The following is a 22,426-nucleotide window of genomic DNA, read 5'->3' as shown; positions in this document are numbered from 1 at the left end:
TAAGGTGACCTGCTGTCGGCTTTTATTGCTGCTTTTATAAGCCCTATGTAGCTTGTCCCTGTTGGCCCACTGGACCTCTGACCGTGCTATTATTATTACTAGCTATAGCTCATACTCAGGACACTGTACATAACATTATAAAACACACACACACACCTTTGTTCTATTTCCAGGGGGTTAGACAAGGACAGAGTCCCCTGTGTTGTCCTTGTGGAAGACCTCTGATGTACACGGGTGCAGGCTAGCTCCTGGCTATGCACGCACACACACACACACACACAGACACACAGACCCCTGCCAAACTCATACTGGGTGAATGATGATGGGGCGACGAGGGAGAGAGAGAGGGGCAAGTGCCGTAAGAGAAAGAGCAGAGGAGATGGGGAGAGAAAAAAGGGGTAAAAATGGGGGAGATAAAGGGAGGAGAGACATAGGGCGAGGGGAAGGGTCAACAGCGCTCTTGTCACCACTAATGAGTCCCAACGTATTAAGAGAGAGAGCAAACGAGACAGAGTGACACAGAGAGTTTGAATTTAGCTCACTGAATGAAAAACGTGTAGAAAAAAAGCTGCAGTGGCTGGCGGTGATTTTAAAAGAGAAAAACATGCTAAGGTTTCCCCCACTCATCACATTCCTCCTCCACTTTCCAGAGAAGGTAGGCGGTTTTAAGGCGACCCCCCACACGGCCGTTTTGGATGCCCTGCGGTTTGCCAGATATGAGAGCAGTTATCAGGTCAAACCAACAGGTGTTGCAGCGATGGAAGCGGGCGAGAGAACTGGTTCAGATAGAAGTGATTGTACCCGACCTAAAAAGCCTCTGCATGTTTCTAATGAGCAGAAACGTGCTCAAACTAGGATCAATATTGGAGATGCTTTTGAAAAATGGAGAGAGGTTAGAACACAGACAGACCCATGCAGAGCTGGATAAACACAATCTTCTACTACTACTACTACTCCGCTGGCTTCAAATCCACATTGTGCAGAAATGACACTGAAAAGAGGAACCAACCAGATCAAATGTGACTGGAGTGTGACCTTGCATTGATTATATAATGGTCATGATGGTCTCTTTTCACCCATGATGGCTTCCTAATTAGCTGAGCTTCATGCTTTTGCTCGATCCAAAGTTACAGAAAAACATTTGCCAATCTCAATTAAACCATGCAAAATATTTGAGGAGGCTTTGTTCCAGTTCTATTGCACCACATAACACCTCTCTCTCTCTGTCTCTCTCTCTCTCTCGCTGTTCCTGTGTTCACTTCACTAGTTTATTGGGTATGAAAGCTTCTACATCTGTCCAATCAACTCAAATTGTCTGAAGATTCTTGTCTTTTTCAAATCTTCACTGATTCACTGGGATGTAAGCCTGCTGGAAAAAATATGACAAAGGGAGAGAGAATGGTCGAGTGAGGGAGAGTGATTGAGGTAAACAGGAAGAGAGAGAGAGAGAGAGATGTTGTCAAAATGGTCTCTGGAGAGCCAAATGTCTGAAGCATCTCCTCATCTAACACTGGCATAAACACATTGCTCCAATCCCATGGAGAGTGAGCATGTGTGTGTGTGTGTGTGTGTGTGTGTGTGTGTGTGTTGAGCTCGGGCCTCATTCCCATGTGAGAGAGATAATGTCAGAGTGAGAGTTGTACTACTGAGACACCCCCGCTGATGCAATGAACAACAAGACTTGCAGAGTGGCAAAATGCATTTAATTGCGTGACGGTTAGTGTGTCTGTTTTTTTTTTTAGTAAAGAAAGGAGACGAGATTGAACTGCCAAACTGGGAATTTTGTTTTTAAAACACGCAAACATCCACACTTATATGCACACACAGACACACACACACTCCTGGCTTGCATCCAGGTATTTGTTGTGACTTGGCGTTGGAAGCGGAGAACAGCACTGGTTGGCCTTTAGTTTCCCCCAGCGAGCCAATATCTGCTCTCTAATTGGTTGTTAATGAGGAAGTGTGTGTGTGCATGTTTGTTTGCCAGTATATGAAGGAGAGCGTGTGTAAGAGTGTGTGTGTGTGTGTGTTTGACAGTGTGGGGCGGGTGCAGCAGGGAGCTCTAACATCTGTCTAACAGACTGGGACACTTGAAGCTTTGACCTACACACACACACACACACACACACACACACACACACACACACACACACACACACACACACACACACACACACACACACACACACACACACACACACACACACACACACACACACACACACACACACACACACACACACACACACACACACACACACACACACACACACACACACACACACACACACACACACACACACACACACACACACACACACACACACACACACACACACACACACACACACACACACACACCCTATTGTTGTTTAATCTGCAGTTGTGTGCATTTGGGTGATATAGTGTGTGTCTGTGTGTGTGTGTGTGTGTGTGTGAGAGTGAGCGTCGTGGAAGTAGGAAAGAGGGAAAGTCTGCGGCCTCTACATGACATTCTCATACAGAGCGCACTTTGTGCAAACATCTGGCTGTGCAGTCTGCTCTAATGGCAACAGAACTACAAACATCTGCATCTAACACCCACACACACATGTGCACACTCTCTCTCTCTCTCTCTCACTTACACACACATTTCCAGTTGCTTTAAAAACGCACAAGTTGCAATTGAGTTTGCCCAACTTCCATCAATCTATCCGTCCATTTTTTTCCCGCTTATTTTCGGGCCGGGTCGCAGTGGCAGCAGGCTAAGCAGCATGTTGCCTGAACCTCACTTGCCTCAGCAACGTTTTCTAGCTCCTCCCGGGGGATCCCGAGGCATTCCCATATTTAATCCCTGCAGCACATTCTGGGTCCACCTCAGGGTCCTCCTCACAGTTGGACGTGCCCCGGAAGACCTCCAAAGGAAAAGGCATCCTAATCAGATGCCCCCCAACAACCTCAACTGGCTCCTTTTGATGCAAAGAAGCAGCGGCTCTACTCCGAGCTCCCACTGGATGTCTGAGCTCCTCGCCCTATATCTCGAAGGCTGAGCCCAGCCACCCTTCGGAGGAAACTCATTCCAGCCGCAATCTCAATCTTTCCGTCACAACTCCTGGCCCATCCCAGCTTTGGGCCGCGGGCCGAGTCGGGCTCAGGCAGAGAATGTAACCTCTAACAGGGACCAATCACAATACATGAAAGGAATGGCTTCTATAATGTCTGATTTCTTTGCAGAGGTTTTGGCCACTTTTTGGTGGTGCAATGTGTTTTCTTAGCAAGTTAACATTCTGAAATGTAGTCCTATCTTGCTAAATAACAATGTCTGATTTCCAATCCAACAGAAGGCTGCTATTTGATTTTCTAATTATTCAAAGAAGAGGTAAAACGATCAGGTCCTGACTTTTGCAGTCAGATCACTTTTGCAGTCAGAACTAAATATAATCAGAACGATTCTTCTGATTTATTAGAATTTATTTTCTGTGAGTTCATGAATGAAGAGAAGGCACTTCGACATTTCAGCATCTGTTGTTTTGGCTCTGGTGAAATGAGGAGTGTAAAGATGGAGATGGCAGCGAGGAGATGTGCTCTGGTGGAACGGAAAGCTGCAGGCGATAAAGAGAGGAGGGGTGGAGGTGGGGGGGGGACTTCAGCCCCACAGGTCAGAGGATTCAGAGTCAGATGAATAACTAGGATACCAAGAGATCAACATTTATTTCGCAGTTTGATTCATTCCACACAGTTTCCGTTCTCTGTTAGTTTCATCGTTCTCTACCAGAAACCGATATCCGTTCATTCTTTGATTCTTTTGGTCTTTTCATTTCCCTCCCTTTTCTCCATAACTGTTACTCCCACCCTGTGATTGTAAACAGATGTGAGCAGCTGAAACATCTGAAATGAAAAACATACACAACTCAAATGACCGCTGACCTTTTACTGTGAACATGGACCTGAAATAAATATTCACCAGTGTAGGATGTTGCATCTTTTAATTAAGATTAAGGACCACGTTTTGAATTCTGTCAGTGGAATCAGTTAGGGATACAAAAGGTCTGCAAATATAATAATTTACTTGGGGCCCCATAACTATATTGGTATGGTATCAATATCATGTTGACCGCATGCTGACTATATAAATTTAGCCTTACAGTGTGATTTTTGATTAGTCACAGTAATACCATATAACCTGGGAAAATGTAGGTGAGGTTTAACTGTATCAAAATTTGGATACTGCCCAACTCGTTTTTTGACTTAAAGATCTAAGCAACAACAAATGTACTATGGGCAGCTCAGCTAGCAGACCATCTCTGATCCCATCTGTCTTCCAAAAAGTGTTTTGAGAAACATTCCAACACAAAACTGTTGGACCTGTTTGTTTTGGAGTGGAGGAGACCATTACAAAAGATTTGGCTATAAATTGGACTTTAACGGGGCAACCCTTCAGACATGTGTGTTTAAGCTCATCTTAAAAACTCCCCAATTTCCAACTATTCTACTTTTTTTTTCTTCATTTCTCTTCTGTTGTTCTCCACTCGTCTGAAAAACTGCACAACACAAACAAGTGAATAGAAGCGAGGAGATAAAGCTCTCTCCAGGCCTGCTAATAATCACATTATTTCTCAGTTGTCTAACTTCCTCTCCAACGCCGAGCCCTCTCCCATCACTCAACTCACGGCTCTGTGCAAGCAGGAAGCCTCATCAGCTCCGATATTAGTCACACTCAATATATTTTGAAACACCTTGAAACACTCTTTTGGGATAATTAGTTTAATTGTGGGAGTTTAAAAGAGCAGGTTGGATCAGGGAAGTGAGACTATTGCTTTAACTGCCAAACTGGTGAAAACGTAAAGCGAGGTGGAGCAGGATTTCAAACCCCTGGCATTCTCTGCATTTGTCACAACTGAACCCCACCGGGGAAACCTTTCTGGGTCATTATTTCAGGGAAGGTGTGCAGGAAAAACAAAACGTACACAGTAGCAGAATCCCATGGAGAGGGAGACGGAGCTCTGTGGGAAGGGAGGGCATTTGGCTCCAATGCTGCAGTGTCAGTTGGTCATATAGGTTAATGTGCCACAGTGGGACAGGAGCTCGCCTTACCCCAGATAACCTCAGCCGTCAACCGAGCTAATTCCACATGGAAAGCTCCAGTCTGGCATCGAGCTTTTCTGGCACAGTAGACATTTGTGATGGCAGTGAAGCACACATTTTCCTGCTCTGCTTTAAAATGGGTATCTGTCTCTTTAGGAGAGAGTGATTAAAAGGAAAAATGGAAATATGAGGACCTGAAAGACCTTTATTTTTTTTAACTTAATCAAGGATTCAAATCCACAATCCTTCAATGTCAAGTATTTGACAGCTTGTACAATTTCAATGGTCTATATGTCGGCTTCATTTGCGTTTAAAACAAATGTGTTATTCCATGCTCATACTATTGTTCACACTGTAGTTTCTCTGTTGACAGTGATGCCTCATCAAGTGCAGCTTTTCCACACAGTAAGGTATTGATTCTACTGGTCTCTACTCACTAATAACTGGTGAATGTTACTGCGTTGGCAGTTTTCCCCGGCACACAGTAACTGCACCGTAGGCAGAGTAATTAGCCGAGTATCAGAGCAGCAACACAAGAATTGTGCTTGTGTGTCACATTTGCGTCATCAAACAGACACACAGGCCGGTAAATCGTAAATAGATGTCGACTCGAGGAACAGGCAATTTACATTTAGCTATAGATACAGTACATACGCTTGGCTATAGGTTTAAAAAGTTTGTAGGCCAGGCATTTTTATTTTAATAATGCAATGCAAAGTTTATGCCGCAGATCACCACACCAAAATAACAAGTGGTGGGTTGGTACCATGTCCAGCTGAGGCAGATGAGATGATTCAATCTGAGCAATCATTGGTGTATTCACTTCCCCTGTTGGTATCAGCTCAGCACTCATGGGATATCACCTAGCTGATTGGATAAAAAGCACAGGATCATCCACAAACTTTGCCAATGACCAGGTTCAACCATAATAGTCATGATCGAATGCCGTCTCTTCTTCACTGTCATCTAATGTCTTTGGTGCGCCTCATCTTGCTTGGACACATCTGCTGCTCTTGGCCTGCATTCACCAAATAGGCAAACATGATCACATCCTCACACTTGCCAAAAAGCTCTATCTATGTGACACAAGCCAGATGAGGCTCTTTAAACCACGCTGTCCATCTGAGCACTGCCCACCATAATCTGTGTAATCTGAACTAAAGCCTTTCCTGACAGCTATAATCCAATTATAAGAGACCACTATACCGGGGATTCACCCAAATATGGACGCCTGTGAAAATACTGTTATTCTGTGTTGTGAAAGTGGTACAGGCACAAACTGATACAGAGGACGGTGTGTAGCTCCAGCTGTGCACATTCATTGCACATGACTGTACAGCAAAGAGTGCAGAAAAAGAAGGCTATGAAGCCTGGGGATCTGGAAAGGGAAGCCAACACTGTTGTGCATTCAACCTGCAGAGGGCAACGCCACAGGTTGCAGAAACAGATTGTCGGGAAGCTAACCGACAAATTACCCTTTTCTTAGCTGATTTTTTTTCCCTTAGCAGACAGTTTCCTACAAGTTTCTGTCACTCGTTTCAAGTCTACTGCAAAAAGCTATGATTACAGAACCAGCAGGATAGATAGATAGAGGAATGTTTTGCATCAGGGCATACTGTAGCTACCTACCTACAGCAAGAGAGAGAGGCATGAAAAAAGATTCACTGATTTCCACGTTTTTAGCCAAGCTAGCATTAGCATTAGCTAAACAACAAATTGTTTGCTAGCCCATTGCTTCCTATTTAGCTTCAATATCTAGTGTGGTCGCTTCTGGCTCTAAAAAGAAAACATGGGGATGGATCAAATGAAAAACAACTCAAGTCAAAAAGGTGGTCCACAAACCAATTGGTGAAGCCAAGGGTGCACACCCTAACCATTTACAAAACATGCAGTACATAGGCTGCAAGCATTGAGAAATGCAGGAAATTGTTATGCACCAATCAACAGAGTTTTGAATGCTAGGCCTTAATTTCGGTTGGATCAAAATATAGTAAAACTGTTCTATCCATGCATTTTATCTGCACTCTTTTTTGGTGCTGGGAATCTCTGTATCTGGGTGAGTATCTTAACAACCACACACACAAAAAGGAATCGTCTGAGCCCAAACACACCTGGGACAGACTGCACTGGACACACACACATAAATATGTGCACCTCTGCATGCAAAGATAACCCATTACATGAATAATTGAAGAAACAAATACACATTAATGAACCCGTGTGTTTACTCAAACACACATGCATACAATCATGTCGGTCATAAACTCACACGACCACATACGCCTATACAAACGCAGCATAAATGTGCATCAATAAATAATTACACTCTTCATTAGATGCTGCAGGTCAGCAGTTTGTGAATGTGCTGCAGAGATTTGTGTTCTGGATGACCAGCTCGGGTGTGTGTAAAGGGAAGAAGTCACTAGAGAGGATACGAATGAGAGGAGTGGGAACGCTTTTTTCCCTCTGTAGCCAATCAGCTGGTCAACTTCGTGAAAGATATTTGACATTCCCTTGAGTAAAGTTTAGGCTTCAGAGAAATGCTGCACTACTTAACCACATCTAATTCCAGCCTTTCTAGTCAAATAAAAGCTGCTCATATCTAATGTGACACTCTAATAAGGAGGTTCTTTCACTTCAGTATCACTGTCGATACTTCTGCTCAGTGTCAGGTTAAACATCTGTTCCAGACTGTCGGCCAGAGAATTAAAAAAAAAGGTCACTTCTGGGCAAACTCACACAGCTTGAAGGCTAAGCAGCAACAAGCAGCAAAATACTCCAAATCCATAACAAGCTGGCTCTCCGAGAGCCTATAGCAGCCATTAATCCATTCTGTCATGTGCTAGAGTTAACAATGAGCACCACTGTGCAGTAAATTTAGTTCACAGACAACATTCATACTATAGTTGGATCTGATAAATTCCCTGTTGAAAATTCACTGTATATTAGAAAGATTTCACAGCCTGAAGATACCTCAAGACAAAAACATAAGGGGAGAGCATTACAGCCAAAGTCATTAAAATGCTAAAGGTATGGGATGTGTTCTGCTGTGTCATGCATCAAACTGTCTCAGTGGATGGGAGTGAAAACTGCACCTCATCAAAAAGTGTTTCCCCCCAATGGGCTGTGTTCGAGACAGCATTTGACAGCAATTCACCTCTGCGCTGCGTGAATTCATCACCGCGCTGGCAACAAAATCATCTTTACAAGTCACTTAGTCTCCCCGTGAGTCATAAAAAAACTGGAAGTCTTTAAAAGAAGAGGGGTTAGTTCTACCTGTGACCTTCAATTTCTGAAGATGTTTCACCTGTTCCTTAGAATATCGGGCAAAAGACAGATGGTGATAAACATGTAGACTCCTGGTTGAAGATCTTCGTTTGGTACTCTTTAGCGCCACCTTTGACATTTTGTTTTCAAACAACCAGCTACATGCGGAAATATTGTCTCATCTTAAGAACTGATGAGTCAACCAGAAGAGTTTCATACTCATCGACACCAACAGGAGTGGCTCAAACTGAAAGTCACAAAACAGTGTTTGATAAAAGTCAATGGTGATTTTATGTATGATGTCCCAGTTGCCTGGAATAGCTCCTCTGACTTGACACTGAACCTTCTACAAGTGACAGAGCTTGCACAGACAAACAACATATAAAGGTTCTTATCCACATTGCTGGAAGCTAGGATAAGAGGTGATGGAGTTCATGCAGTGCAGGCAGCTCATTTGCTTTAATAAATACGTAGCAAACATTAGTGTGCATGATGTAAGCGCAGCCATTAGAGCCCTGATATTCCCCACCCAGCAGGCCCAAAGCCTGATGCAATGTGGGTGATCCATCCACTGAGGCACAGGCTAACGCTAATGAGACTGAAGATACAATGGGGAGATAAAGAGAGAATGAAGCACACAACACGCACACACACAACACACACACCAGTCACCAGCCTTGAAGACAGAATACAAAATGCCACAGAAATAGACTGTAATCCTGGCCAGCAGTGATCAACACTGATAAATATTAATAAACACTATTATGCTCAGTGAAGAAAAAAAGAGAGGGAGAGAAAAGATAGAGCGAGGAAGGTGGAGAGAGGTAGAGTCGCAGTGAGAGCGACGGCAATCACAATGCAAGAGAGTCTTCTTGCTCTCTGTTATTGCAGGCAATTTTCCCTGTGACGTCCACCTTGTGGCTCTGCAGACAATGTGGACTCACACACACACACACACACACACACACAAACTCTGCTGATTATCAGCCCATTTTCCTCTGTTTGTTTGCACCGTTGTTTTGTTCCTCTTTGGGAGCCGGATAACACACACACACACACACACACACACACACACACACAAATGAGTTCTCCATGAAGTATAAGGAGAGAAAGCTAAAAGGGAGATAAAGGCGCACACACACACACACACACACACACAGGATAGTATCTCCCTCCCTCTGTCTGAATCAGTCTCATTACTCATGCCGAGGCTGTAGCGTTGCCGGGTTCGGCCTGCTCACAGAGCTGTGGAGCTGGACGGCAGCCCACAGCCAGCGAAGGTCACCCACCGCTCCGTTTTAGCTCCCAGATGACCAACACCGACCGCTTTCCTGATAATGAGCGGACATAAAAGATGCACACGGAGAGACGTGAGGTTTGAGACACACCCTTCATGGTGTTTAGATAGTGGAGAAAGTAGCTAATTTTATCACAAAACAACTCACAGACACACAAACTAAGTGCTACCATCACTTAGATTATGTGATCTGCTGAAGACTTTTGGGAGTCACCGTTTTGCAAAGGATGCACAGCCAGGAGATATATCTTTATATATCTTTGTGCGCACACTGATCAATCTCCGTCTGAAGTAGTCAAGGTTTCAATGTTTGTAGTTGAGCAGTTCTGTTTTTAAAAGTGACTGAGTCCCTGCAAGAATACTAGTGGACAGAAAAAAGCGCTAATAGAATCCTTAGTTCAGTGTCTAAGTCTGATGTTCATATTCTTCTTCATTGGTGTTTGGAAACTCTCAGTAATTTTGTGAGCTACAGCTATTAGTCCCTTTTACACAGTAAGATTTTTGGTCTTTGTTTGGGAGTGTATCCAATGTAGTGATCTACGATAAGACTCAGTCATGCACACCAAAAATCTGTTGTGATTCTTCAGTCGGTTGGGGCCCTAGGCAAAAATTAATGGGCGTCCTCCAACCAACGTTCATCACCATTATGTCACCTAGACGGATAATCAATCATCTCTCCAGCAACCAGAACAACTTCCATATTCTGGTCCGCACCAGCACTTGAAGCGGCAATCCTCCAGCAGCCAACCTAAGTCCCTATAGAGAGCCGCCCCCATTAGGCAGGTCTTATTGATGAAGGTATGTTTTGACACTTGGAGAGACCCATAGTCTTTATGTAAGCATGCACATTTATCAACTTCTATTGCAAATCTTAGTTCTTCACTGTATTCCACCTCAGTCACGATTTTGTATCTGTCGTCCTTCATTTTCCTTGTTCCATTACCAATCACAAGGCAATCATGCAAGCTGAGCAAAGAGACCTTTCAAGTGTAAGAGAGTATTGCAGCACAGATACAGGATAAAAACACAGCCCTCTCACTGGTCCTGTGCTTCTCTTGTTTGTGTGTTTCATAAGAGTTACATCCCACAGGTTCTGAATACACTCCGCCTTTGCAGAACTCGTATCATGGATGACATTGTGAAGGCCCTCAAGGACTGGAACATCATGCAAATGACTTTCTCTCCTATATGCGAGTTATACTACCTAAACTATAACTAGGAACATTGAAATTGGACCTGGACTGATTTCAAGTCAATTTCATATCAGGTGTCCAATTGTGACCATAAAGAGTCTCCTTTTAGCGGCTATAACGCTGATACAAGTGTTCGGTGACGAGCCGCTGCCAAAGGAGAGTGAGAGTTGTGTAATAATTTGTAATGAAGGTGGAAAGATTGGAAAAATTATATAGTTCTTCATATAGAGCCGTTTCCAGCAAATGATTTCCTGCACACGGTGATGAACTCTGATGGCTTCCAGGTAGAGAGGTTTGCCTGAGTGACTGACTGACCCGACCTTGTCTCTGGAAATGAGCCGCTATGAAAGTTTCCACATGACAGTGGTGCAGAGGCAACGAGCTGTCAGGCCGCCAACGTCAGGAAACACTGAACGTGCCTGTTCGAGGAGATGATGAATTCATCACGGCGGCGTCCCAGAGCGAGCTCTGCTGCCGACACGACCTTGATCGATCGCAGCGGAACGACAGATGGCCATAAAGGACAATCATGTAACTGTACGCTCATTAGCATAATCCCATGCATATACAGTGCACTTTATGCTACAAGGCCACATGGCGCTCGCACAGCAACCGCTGGGCCCCATGACAGAGATGTAGCATTGTTATTGTCATGCGTGAGCCAAGAGACCTTAAAAAAAATGAAAATTAAATCAGCAAACATTACAAGAACGTGTAGAATGTGGAAAAACATAGTGTCAGTGTCGACCAGCACACAGAGGCAACAGGACTCAAATGAAAGGCAGGAGAGCAAAGGTTTCTGAAACATGTACCCCAAAGATTATTGGACAGGCAGTTGGAGTATCCTTACAGGTTTGAGCCCGACAGGTGCAATATGCTCATTCCATGTCCCCCACGCCTTGTCACCAGTAGACCACAGGTGGCCAACATGTTATAAACACATAAAGGCAGAAAAGGGATAAGAGGAGGATTGTTTTCTACTGCCAACTATGTAGTAACTTAGGCCGTTTTCACATCTGCACTCCTGAAAATTTGAACAGAATCTCCTGAGGACTGCCCCTGAAATCCTCCTGATCTGGTGGTTCACATATGCACCTCACAGCTGGAGACTATCCCTGTCAAAACGAGGGGGGGGGGGGGGGGGGGGGTGGACTGAGGTAAGAAAAAGAATGATGCAGAAGTGGCAAACAAAGCAACAGAGTCCGCTACATGAAGCTATAATGAGAATATTAGCATTTAGCAAAGAACAACATTATCAAGTTATCATTTGGTCAAAGGCAGATTCCCTTATGCCTGTCTCTTTCCCTTTCAGCCTCCAATGTTTCCATCTTTCTCCATCCTCCCCTTGCCTTCAAATTCTTTGAATGATTACTGTTAACTTTCTCTCTTCTCTCACTCCTTTTCCTGCCTCACACCAATACATTTCCATCTGTCTAACTCTCCTTACTTTTTCTATGAATTTCCCTTCCTTATTTTCCTTTCGTCTCCAAACCTGTCCTCTATCCACATCCTCCCTTACTTCCCATAAAAAAAACAAAAACCCAAGACTTCCATTTTCTTTCATGTGCTATGAGTCTGCTCCTCTCCTACACTGCATCATCTGTTCCCCTCCACATTGTATTTTCAGATCACATCCAGGCACTGGCTTTACACACTAAGTCACTCTCTACCTCATCACTCAGTGGAAAGTCAAGGAGAGGGCAGAGAGGGATGGTGAAAGAGCAAAGGCTTGAAAGAGAGAGAGGGGGGAACAAGAGGGAGGAAGCTGGAGAGGAGTGTAAAACTGAGGGGGGGGGTTAAAGGTTGAAAATTAAAGACAAAGAGAAGAGGTCAGGGAGAGGAGCTGGGGAAGGGGAAGAGAGCAAAGCGAAGAAAGTAAAAAGTAAGATAAAAAGAATCAGCAGAGGGAGAGTGGGGTTAGAAAAATGAAATGAAATCTTTATGCAAATGATGGGCCCCGAGTGAAAGACAAGGAAGAGAGAGAGAGAGAGAGAGAGAGAGAGTGAGAGCGATGTGATAGTAGAGAGAGAGAGAGAAAGAGGAGATGGAGACACGGAGAGGTGGAGAGTGGTCCAGAGATTTATGGCAGGTTGTTATGGAGCACTGACTGAATAACAGAAGGTGAGACCAGATGAATTATTCACGAGGACACAGGGCCATGTGTGTGTGTAAGTGTGTGTGTGACATGTGGGTATAACACACACACAAACACAAACGTCAGACACTCTTAGGCAACTACAATGAGAAGGAAAGACAAGCCACCCACAGCCTGTGGACAGTCTGAATTATTCCTGAAAAACCGTCAGGGGCTAGACGGCAGCTGTCCTGTCTGCAGCCTGAAGAAGTGCTGTCATTGGAGCAAGGACCAACTAATATAATAAATGAATTCATGATGGGAGAAAAAAAAACACAATTATCCCTTTTGTTTTAACGTTTTAAAAAACACTTAACCCTGCATTAAGTAACAACCAGAACTCCTTTAGTTCCCTAATGATCTCTCTGGCTTGAAGCATTAAACACTGAAGAGGCGGCAGGAAAGATGGAGAACCATGTTTTTCTAGGACTCAAGAGACAGAAACAGAGAGATGACTGTATTTCCGCTAGACTGGGCCTTATAATGACTTTATATGGTGTCAGCCCTCTTTCCACTCAAACTCTGAGCATTAATATAAAGCCTTTTTTCTTCAGCTTATTGACAGTATTTTCTGCCAGCGTCGTCCTCCTATTATGGAACAGTGATGCCACTGAGACAAGGTGGTGAAATGTGGAAAGGCACATGCTCATTTGGTTACATTGGCCAAATAAGAAACGGGAATGTAGACCTTGGTAATGTTGAAGATTTTGTTGAGTTTCATACTTTCTGTTTTATTGGTTTATCAAGGAAATAAATAAAAGCAACTTGGAGGCTTAGTAATCTGCCAGTTTGCCAGGAGTGGGGGAGGTGCATGTAGCCTATAGTGTTGAAGATGAAAGATATAGTCCTCTATGAAGGCGGCCCGGTTTCAAATCCGACCTGTGGCTACCAATCTGCATGTCGTTCCTCACTCTCTACGATTTCTGAATCTATCCACTGTCCTATCTCTAAATAAAGCCCAAACATAAACCTTTAAAAACTTTTTTTGGCCAGGGTGGAGATTTGGGCATTGGTCATTAGAGAAACAGGGGCAAATTTTGTTTTGTCAATCAGTTAACATCAGAATTGCTATCAGCCCTGATTTTCACAATCGGTGCACCTCTACCACTTGTGTAAATTAACTATTTAACTGGGCAAAACTTTTATTAAATGGCTAAATTTGAAAACACCCTAAAGGCATCACAACTTAAATGCTGCTGGTAACTTTCAAGGTGAAGACGAGGAGTCCAACCCAACCTTATTCTACGTCCTAACATCTGTGACCTCAACTTGTTGTGATTGACGTGAACCAGCCTATTCTGTAACACACACAAAAACAAACCAAACAACCAAATTTGGAATAAAACACATTCTTCATGAAAACGCATGACCACAGTAAATATTCTCGGAGCGACTTGTCTCAAACACTCACCGAGTTGATGCAGGCCAGCTCCTTGTTGAGCAGCCAGGGCAGGGAGAGTTTCCCCTCTCCTCTGTAGCACGACTGAATCCTCTCTTTAATCTTCTCTTTTATCCTCCTCATTGTGAACAGACACAAAGCCGACTCCTTGGGCGGCTTAGCTCTGTTCTTCTGACCCTGAGCGAATACAGTAAAGAGAACCTCCTCGTGCTCCTGAATACCGAGCGAACGAGCCAGCCGAATCCCGGGCTTGGCCAAATAAGCATCCTGAACCAAGCGGTACTCCACTCCATCCTTGGTGCAGCCGATGGGGAACTCGACATAGGAATAGAACTTGGGATCGTCCACACACAGGCGGACAATTTTGGAGGTGAAGAATTGCTCGCTGCTCGCATCTGGTGAGGTCAGCTGAGTATCCAGCTGTAAGGTGAGATAATACACAAACTGCTCGCTGTTGAAGCCATAAATGTAGAAGATGTCGAAGGCGGGGAACTTGGAGAGTGTGTCCGAGGGAATCTTCAGCTGCGAGGACACAAACTCATCCTGATAGACGAAGCTGAACATGTCAGCGTTCTCCTCGTTGGACATTAACTTCCGGCTCGACAGCGTTGGGAAGTACTCGGATTTCCCGTCGATGGGAGTGCCGACAAAAAGTTTGCCACCTCCCCCGAAGAGATCCGGGGAGATGACCACTCCAGACATGGTGCCTGCCTCAGCAACACTGGATAGATAGTGCTCTTTGCGGTGGTGGGGCTCGCCAAGCTTGAACAAATCATCCAGACGCAGGAACTGGCATATTCCCTGGGAAGTGCTCCCACAGGCGATTAAGCGGTTGTGGGCAGCGTCAAGTAGCAGGAGTTTATTAACATTAGAGGTCAGCACCAGCTCATGGGGGCAGGACTGGACACCAGGGGGAGGGTAGCAGCGAGGGTTGTCCGTGACTGGGCCGGTGACATGGCTTCTGAGCTTGGTCAGGTTGCTGGACAGCTTGTAGATCCAGTTGACGGCGCCCAGGTAGACCTCGCCCGTTTTGTTATTGACGACTAAATGCGTGAGACCACCTTCTGGCGGGGAGAACGAGAGGAGGGAGGAGAAGGAAGGGACGGTTTTTGAGGGCATGGAAGGGGAGAGGAGAAGCAAGAGGACGGGGAGGATGAGAAAAGGTGGGAGGTGGGAGGACATGATGGTGAGGGGAAAGGGGAGGTGTGAGCGGGTAGGTGTTGGGAGTGTATTTTTCAGTGTGTAATCCTCTTCAGGGTCAGTCGGCGCCTTACAGGACTGCAGGGTACGATGATACAAAAGAAGAGTTTCCAAACAATCAACTTCCCTTTTTTTGTCTTTTCCTCCTCCTTTCTCCGCTGTTGTTTTTTTATAACCTCGTCCCCTGACCCTCAGCCTCGTCCACCGCCAGCCCTGGGGAAAAAATAAAATAAAAGAGAGAGAAAAGGAAAAATCTTAGCAAACAGAGATGTCAATATATTCATGGACTTGTGTTCTGCACTTCCACAGATCTGACAAAAGGATTTATTTGTTTGTAGCGAAATGACAAGACACTAAATATTCGCCCACGGCCCCCAGACTCGGAGGCCACGGTGCTGAAGACCAAAAAAACAAATGAGGGCACTATCGGCTTTGTTTTATTGACTTCTCGACTCTTGGCTCGCACCACTCTGTGGAGTGCATCTTTTAAAAAGCAGACAGGGCCGAACATTTCTCCTCAGCGTATCGATTGTCTGGAGGTATTAAAAGGATCTAGCCGACAACGCGCGTACACACACACAGACATACAGAAGCGCTAGAAATACACATAAAGTGCAACCTGTGACGCAACAGTGTCAGCACGTAGGGAAACAGGTAGGTGTACTGAGAAACAGCAGGTGTATACAAGATAAAAAAAAGCCGACCATCATACAAAAATGCAGGGCGAGCCGGTGATGTGCTGCATAGTGAGAGCAGGTAAACAAACATCCATAAATTACAAGTACGGCTGCAGGGAGAATCCTATAGTATACGTACTTGGGAGCAACAGAGCAGCGAAATAAAGATCTGCGTTTGAAAAAGAAAGAGAAGAGAAGAGAACTGATCCAGAGCGATAAAAACAGAAGAATCAGTGAGAAGGAGAGGGAAGTGAAAGCTACTTGGCTTCATACCAGTTCAATATAAGAGACGTGGAGATGGTGGCAAAGATTGTGAAAGGTGAAAACCAAGAAAAATATGAAGAGAAAAAAGAAAGGGAGACGGACCATCTATCCATTTTTATATCCCCCTCTCCAGGTTCAGGGTCACCACAGGCTGGGGCCTATCCTTGAATGCACCGAGGAGCAAGAAATAGTGTCCTGCAAGAACATGTTGGCTCCACATGTGTTTACACATTTGAGCCTTTTTTCATCACTTCCTGTGAGGCTGAAGATTCATTTTGAGGTATTGAATGCTTTTTGTGGTTGAACAGAGGCAAAGCATTCAACACTCAGAATGCAGGGACGACAGTTTTAGTTCAAATATTGCAACCTCAGCATCCAATTGGATTCCATTTTGGGAAGATTTACTGAAACTTGTTGATATCAGGAAGTCTTATCCCATGTCAAAACAGCAAACAACATCAGAAAATACCCTAAACCTGTTTATATGCCTAAGCTCCATCTTCATTTCACTTCAAATGTAATCATCCAAACAACCAAATTCATTCAATTTCAATCTCCATCGTTAAGTAACAGTAGAGCTCGACACCCTTACAGAGTCAACCGTGCAAACAGTTTGTCTCAGAGCTCAACTAGGGGAACTGAAACACACAAAAAAAAGCCCACACAGCCAAATTAAAAGCAGCACACCTGTAACATTCCTGACATCCTTCAATGTGGACTTATAAACTTCCATCAATTATATGATGCATCATTTCTACAACATTCTCCGAGCCAAAAGTCAACACACGTTTCTGAACATCATCTCAAAAATAAAGTGGGGGAAATGAATTTAAAGTTATTTCCCAAACCAGACTGAGAGGAAGCCCACCAGAAAGGGAGGACAACTTTTCAGCGAATGAAAAATGAATTGGCATCATCTTGTAACAAGGATATCCGGTTGTCACAATCATCCATGGTGTCAGCCTGTTATAAAAAAAGTAATGCGCAGCCTGATGCTGTCCAGCCTCCTTTGTATTAGATCATCGTTTTAAGTTTGGCCAAACGCAGAGCACGGGGTAAAGGGCTTATTTCATAATGAAGTTTGGTCAGCAAATTATTCCCATCTCTTGTTTCGGCTGCCGTTTCTCATTCCTTCCTTTCATTACATTCCTCTCTCTCTCTCTCTCTCGCTCCCTCTCTCTGTCTAAGACACTTCACCTCTCGTCAATAGTGTCTTTCATCTCCAGCCGAGCCATGATTATAGTGGCCCCGGATGACGATGCTGTAGGCTGTCCCATCAGGACAATGCTGCTTCTGTTAGGCACACACACACACACACAAATGTGACCGTACTACACACAAGTACAGTATGTGGTCAAAAGTATTTTCATACACTATTACACGCTCATTCTTTGGCATAATTGACATAAAACAGACCTTCCCCCACACACACACACACACACACACACACACACACTCATGCACCACCCATGCACTTACACAACAATGAACAGAAGCTTCAGTAGACATGAGTAAATTACACTCTTGATACTAAAAGCCTGTAAAGACGGTTATTTTTGCAGCACGTTTCATCTCATCTTCTCTGATGTGTTTTACAAATTCTAAAAATAATCTGAAACAAAGCAGCCCACACTGACTCTGTGGCCGTACTGGAGCTTCAGTAGCCAGTGGCGCTGAGAGCCGATAATGCGAGGAGCTGTTTGACGAAACTGAAACTAAAAAGATGAAAGATGAGAGATGAGTTTGCTTTAATGATTGAATTAGATCACAAAAGAGTTTTTCAAGAAAGACATGTGTGTGGGGAAAGTGACTCACGGTATCGACAACGACGGAAAGGAAAATAAGACAAAATATTTCAACATGGTGAATCTGTGATATTTGGAAATTAGTCATAATGGTCTCTCAAATAAAGCCGAATGATCACAACCTTTTCACACTCCATCTACAGGTGGTGCCATGTAACTGATGAAGTAGGCAGTAGGGGCACAGTGCTGTCCCCAGTGACCACAAGTTTATGGTTGGACTTTTTCTTAAAATTGTCATGTTAATAATACAAAAATAAATACAGTAAAACTTCAAAATAAAAGCCCATCCCAATTTAAGGCCCAGCCCCTTTTCCTAGCTCGGTGTTGCTGCACGTTTAGAAAGATAAAGACATTTTCTCAATTAGAGGCCCCTACATATTTGTTTGTCGAAATAGTTCATGGATCAGAGAATAAGGAGAAAAAGCACATGCCACAGATGGACTAGCGGTTAAATCGTGCCTCATGTACAGACATTCCTCCAAGTGGTTAAAGTCACTTGCAGCTCCTTTCACACATGTCATTCTCCACTCTCTCTCCTGATTCCCTACTCCATCCACTGTTCTCTCTAATTAAGGCATAAAAGCCAAAATAACATCAAATATTCAAAAAATAAATCCCTCTATTCGACAAATATTTCATAGAGGATGTTTTCAGTCACGCTCAGGGACACCATAGCATTTGTGCAACCCGACATAATTCCATCTATACTTGAATCCAAGCTTCTAAAGTCTCTTTCTCTTATCATAAAAATGTGACAAAATGTTATCACTTGATGTATCGCATCATTAAATGTATTCCAACTGATCAGCATCTCATCTGATCCAAGAGAACCTTGAACTAGCTGGGCCTTCACTTCTGGGAGAGTGTGTGTGTGTGTGTGTGTGTGTGTGTGTGTGTCAGGGCCATCCTGAAGCCCACCTGCCACATCAGATGAAGCTGTCGAGGCGTTCAGGTCCATCCCTCTGATTTATTGCTGTTGGCACATCGATTGCACACACAGCCCCAGACCTTGGCCAAACACTTAGGCAAATTTATACACACCACTTCTTTAGCATGGAGCTCACATCGCTGCCTGCTGGCCTCAGTCGATCCATGCTAGACTGTGTGTTTGTCTGTGTGTGTGTGTGTGTGTGTGTGTGTGCATCCTGCATCTGTTCAATCTTATTAACTACAAAAACACACGCAGACACACGTCCAAACATATCCGCCTGTGCATAAACTGTATGTACACAAAGCATATATAACTGTGCAGACCAAAGGCAACATTTAAACATTTACATTGATCTATTTTAAACATTTTTTTGCTCTGGAAGAAGTGCAATGAAGACAGAAAATGTTGGAGAATCACCCTGATAGCAGCTTGTATGACTCAGCTGATGGAGTCAAATGAACCTTTGAAATGTATAATGAAGTCAGAAGTCAACCCGTGACACTGCGCCTACAGCAGCATTAGCGGCTCATCCTTTGTAACAACGCTCTGGTTGTACATCTCATGACAGAAGTTCAAGTTGTTTTGCCTCCCCGTGCTGAAAGTTAAATTAGTTTTTCAAACTTTAAATTTGTTTGCTGCTGAATTTTCAAAATGTTTGCAGCCAGTCTACGGCTTACCAAGGTCCTCGAACATGAAGAAATCATGCGAGAGTCTCAGAGAGAGAGAGAATTAAAAATGAAATGTTTATTGGCTTTTCTGCAGCCTTGAGTTGTGTTTTCAGGACTGAGTCTGCATCAAAGCCAACAGTGAGGGGCCTCTCAGACTGCTGATCATGTGAAGGCAGCCCTGAAGGCTCGACACATGTTAACCCCAAGGTGTCACAGAGCTCAGTGCAGAAGTTTTACCTCAATAGCTGAAACATTTAGTGAAGTCGCTGATCAGCTTTATGACCGCTGATCGATCATTTAGTGTGAGACCAGAAAGGTTTTAAAAAGTGAAGATTATAAGCTTTTCTTTGCTCTGAACTTTATGACAAAGAATATCTGGCACATTTGTCGAGTATAAGACATTTGACAACGGCTTATTGAAATAATTAACATTTAAATTGGAAATCTGATCAGTTTGTGGATTATGACATTGAGTTCAACACAAAGGTAGAAATTGGTAATCATCCCCCAAAAGACAAATGATACATAAAGGACACAAGCATCATTTTGAGTTGATGAAACCAGATATTGGTTTTATATCACTCAGTGTACAGCTGTCATCTGATTGGCTCTGCTTTTAAAGATCATCAAAAATGAAGATATTACTTGATTGAACTAATTGAACTTTGAGAACTGGGGTGAGGAGCCACAGAAATCCCAGAGAGGATCTTCTGTTGACTCACACACCTAAGGCTCTTTGGAAATATAATCACCGACAACATCATGACCGAGCTGGAGGGAGATTTTTGTGCATTAAAAAGGGGCGACATGTTCTCTGTTGTCCGGTAAACATTACTGTTTCTCAACATTCAAAAATAAAACCACTAAATCTTAAGATAGTAGGACAAATTGAAGAATCAAAGAGGTTATAGATTTTGATTCTAGTATCCCAAAGTCGCTAAAAAAACACAAACACTCACTCATAATTTGGGATGATTGGGATGTAAATTCAGAAAGTATTGTCCACAGGAGTGTTTAACAAATTGTTGTCTACCGGCAGTCAATAGCATGATCCAGAAGCAACACGGTCAAAGACGCCATATTCAAAGCAGAGGCTTGTCAACAGGAACACATCAGCAGGCAACTGCTTGGGGCCTCAGCCAAGTACAGTAGGGGGGCCCCGAAGGGCTGACAAATCTTAAACCACAGCAGTGGCTCAAAGTGTGCAAAGTCGGAGATGACACCTCCCTCAGGGGGCCCCCAATCCGACAGCACTAACTCTTGTTGAGCTGCAAAGAGTCGCATGAGTTATTCCTGTGAAAACCGAAGTTTGTCAATGAAAGTCAACAAAGGGAAATGAAGAGGAATTATCCTCTCCTGCTCACTCCCACACACTGGGGGAGAGAAAACAAGAAAGAGGAAGAGGACAAAGAATGCTAAGCAGTGGTAACTGGAGCAGATAATGACAATTTAAAATAATAGTAAATTACTGAATGCTGCAAATCTAACATTAACTATGAAGGTGAGACAACTTCCACTTGTATGATGTTATGTGTTTGTTCTTGGACATCAAACATTGTTTTACCTATCACTAGCAGAGCAGCCTAGTGTGTATCCAGCTATGCTTGTCGAGACTGACTAAAGTGTGAGTTGCCGGGAGTCAGAGTCACCCTTGGAGGGGACCCTGGGAAATTTGCGAAGGGCCCCAAGAGACTCAAGAATTGCCGTAAATAAGTACTCACAGAAATATATGCATACATGCATCCTGAACCTTTGTGTTTTGTCCCATTAAAATATAAAGCTAAACATATGTGAACCTGAAGCTTACCTATATGGAGCTTGTGACCTATACTGGTGTTGCAGCTGTTTTACAAGTGCTGTCCCTTTTTGTTACATCTTGAACATCTTTCGAAACAGTTCAGTCTCATTTACAAACACTAAAAAAAATGTTCATGCAAAAGCAAATCAAAAGAAATGCATAATATTGTTTCCTTTTGGTTTAATTAATGATATTGTATATTGACTGTAAATCTGAAGAGACGGGGATGGGACTAGTGAGACAGTATTTAATATCACTTTTTACAAAAAGTCTGACAATTACATGATTTTCTTAGCTGCAACAGATGTCTCATTGCATGTGTACAGAATCTAATGTCATCAATTTGTTTTAAAACTGCAGGCCTCCTGCAACAGATGGTCCGGGAGTCAAAGTTACAGTTGAGGTCAGACGAGGACGGAGGAGAGAAGGAGAAAGAGTTGATGAGAACGAAGGCCAGGAGGCGGACATGCACTTGAACGTGAGGAGATTTCTATTTGGAATCTATTTTCTCGAAAGACGTAATATTGACCAGTGCTAACACTGCAGACTGTAGTCGACTCACAGCATCGTCTCCTGGCTTTAAGAGCCAGACCGATAAGAAAATACAGTCAGGAAGGAAGGAAGGGAGGAAGCAGCTTGATTAAGGTGAAAGGATACACACGCACTGCCTGTTTTTAAAAAGACCTGGAACAAGGCCCTGTATTTTATTTATACATGTGTCAGAAAGGT

At 43.7% G+C, this 22,426-nt stretch overlaps 1 protein-coding gene across 2 annotated transcripts in view; it reads right to left on the bottom strand.

Annotated features, from left to right (window-relative positions):
- The window catches only part of LOC132990301 (plexin-A1-like), a 261,264-nt gene that overhangs the window by 207,795 nt on the left and 31,043 nt on the right, over positions 1-22,426 (bottom strand). For both annotated transcript variants that reach the window (XM_061058473.1, XM_061058474.1), the window contains exon 2: positions 14,367-15,767. In XM_061058473.1, the coding sequence (XP_060914456.1) occupies positions 14,367-15,536 (1,170 nt within the window). In that variant the 5' untranslated portion in view covers positions 15,537-15,767. The remainder of the gene's footprint in view (positions 1-14,366; positions 15,768-22,426) is intronic.

The sequence above is a fragment of the Labrus mixtus genome, chromosome 15, assembly GCF_963584025.1.
Source record: "Labrus mixtus chromosome 15, fLabMix1.1, whole genome shotgun sequence".
Lineage (NCBI taxonomy): Eukaryota > Metazoa > Chordata > Actinopteri > Labriformes > Labridae > Labrus > Labrus mixtus.
The sequence above is the reverse complement of the archived record's forward strand: the minus strand, read 5'-3'. Positions and strand labels throughout refer to the sequence as shown.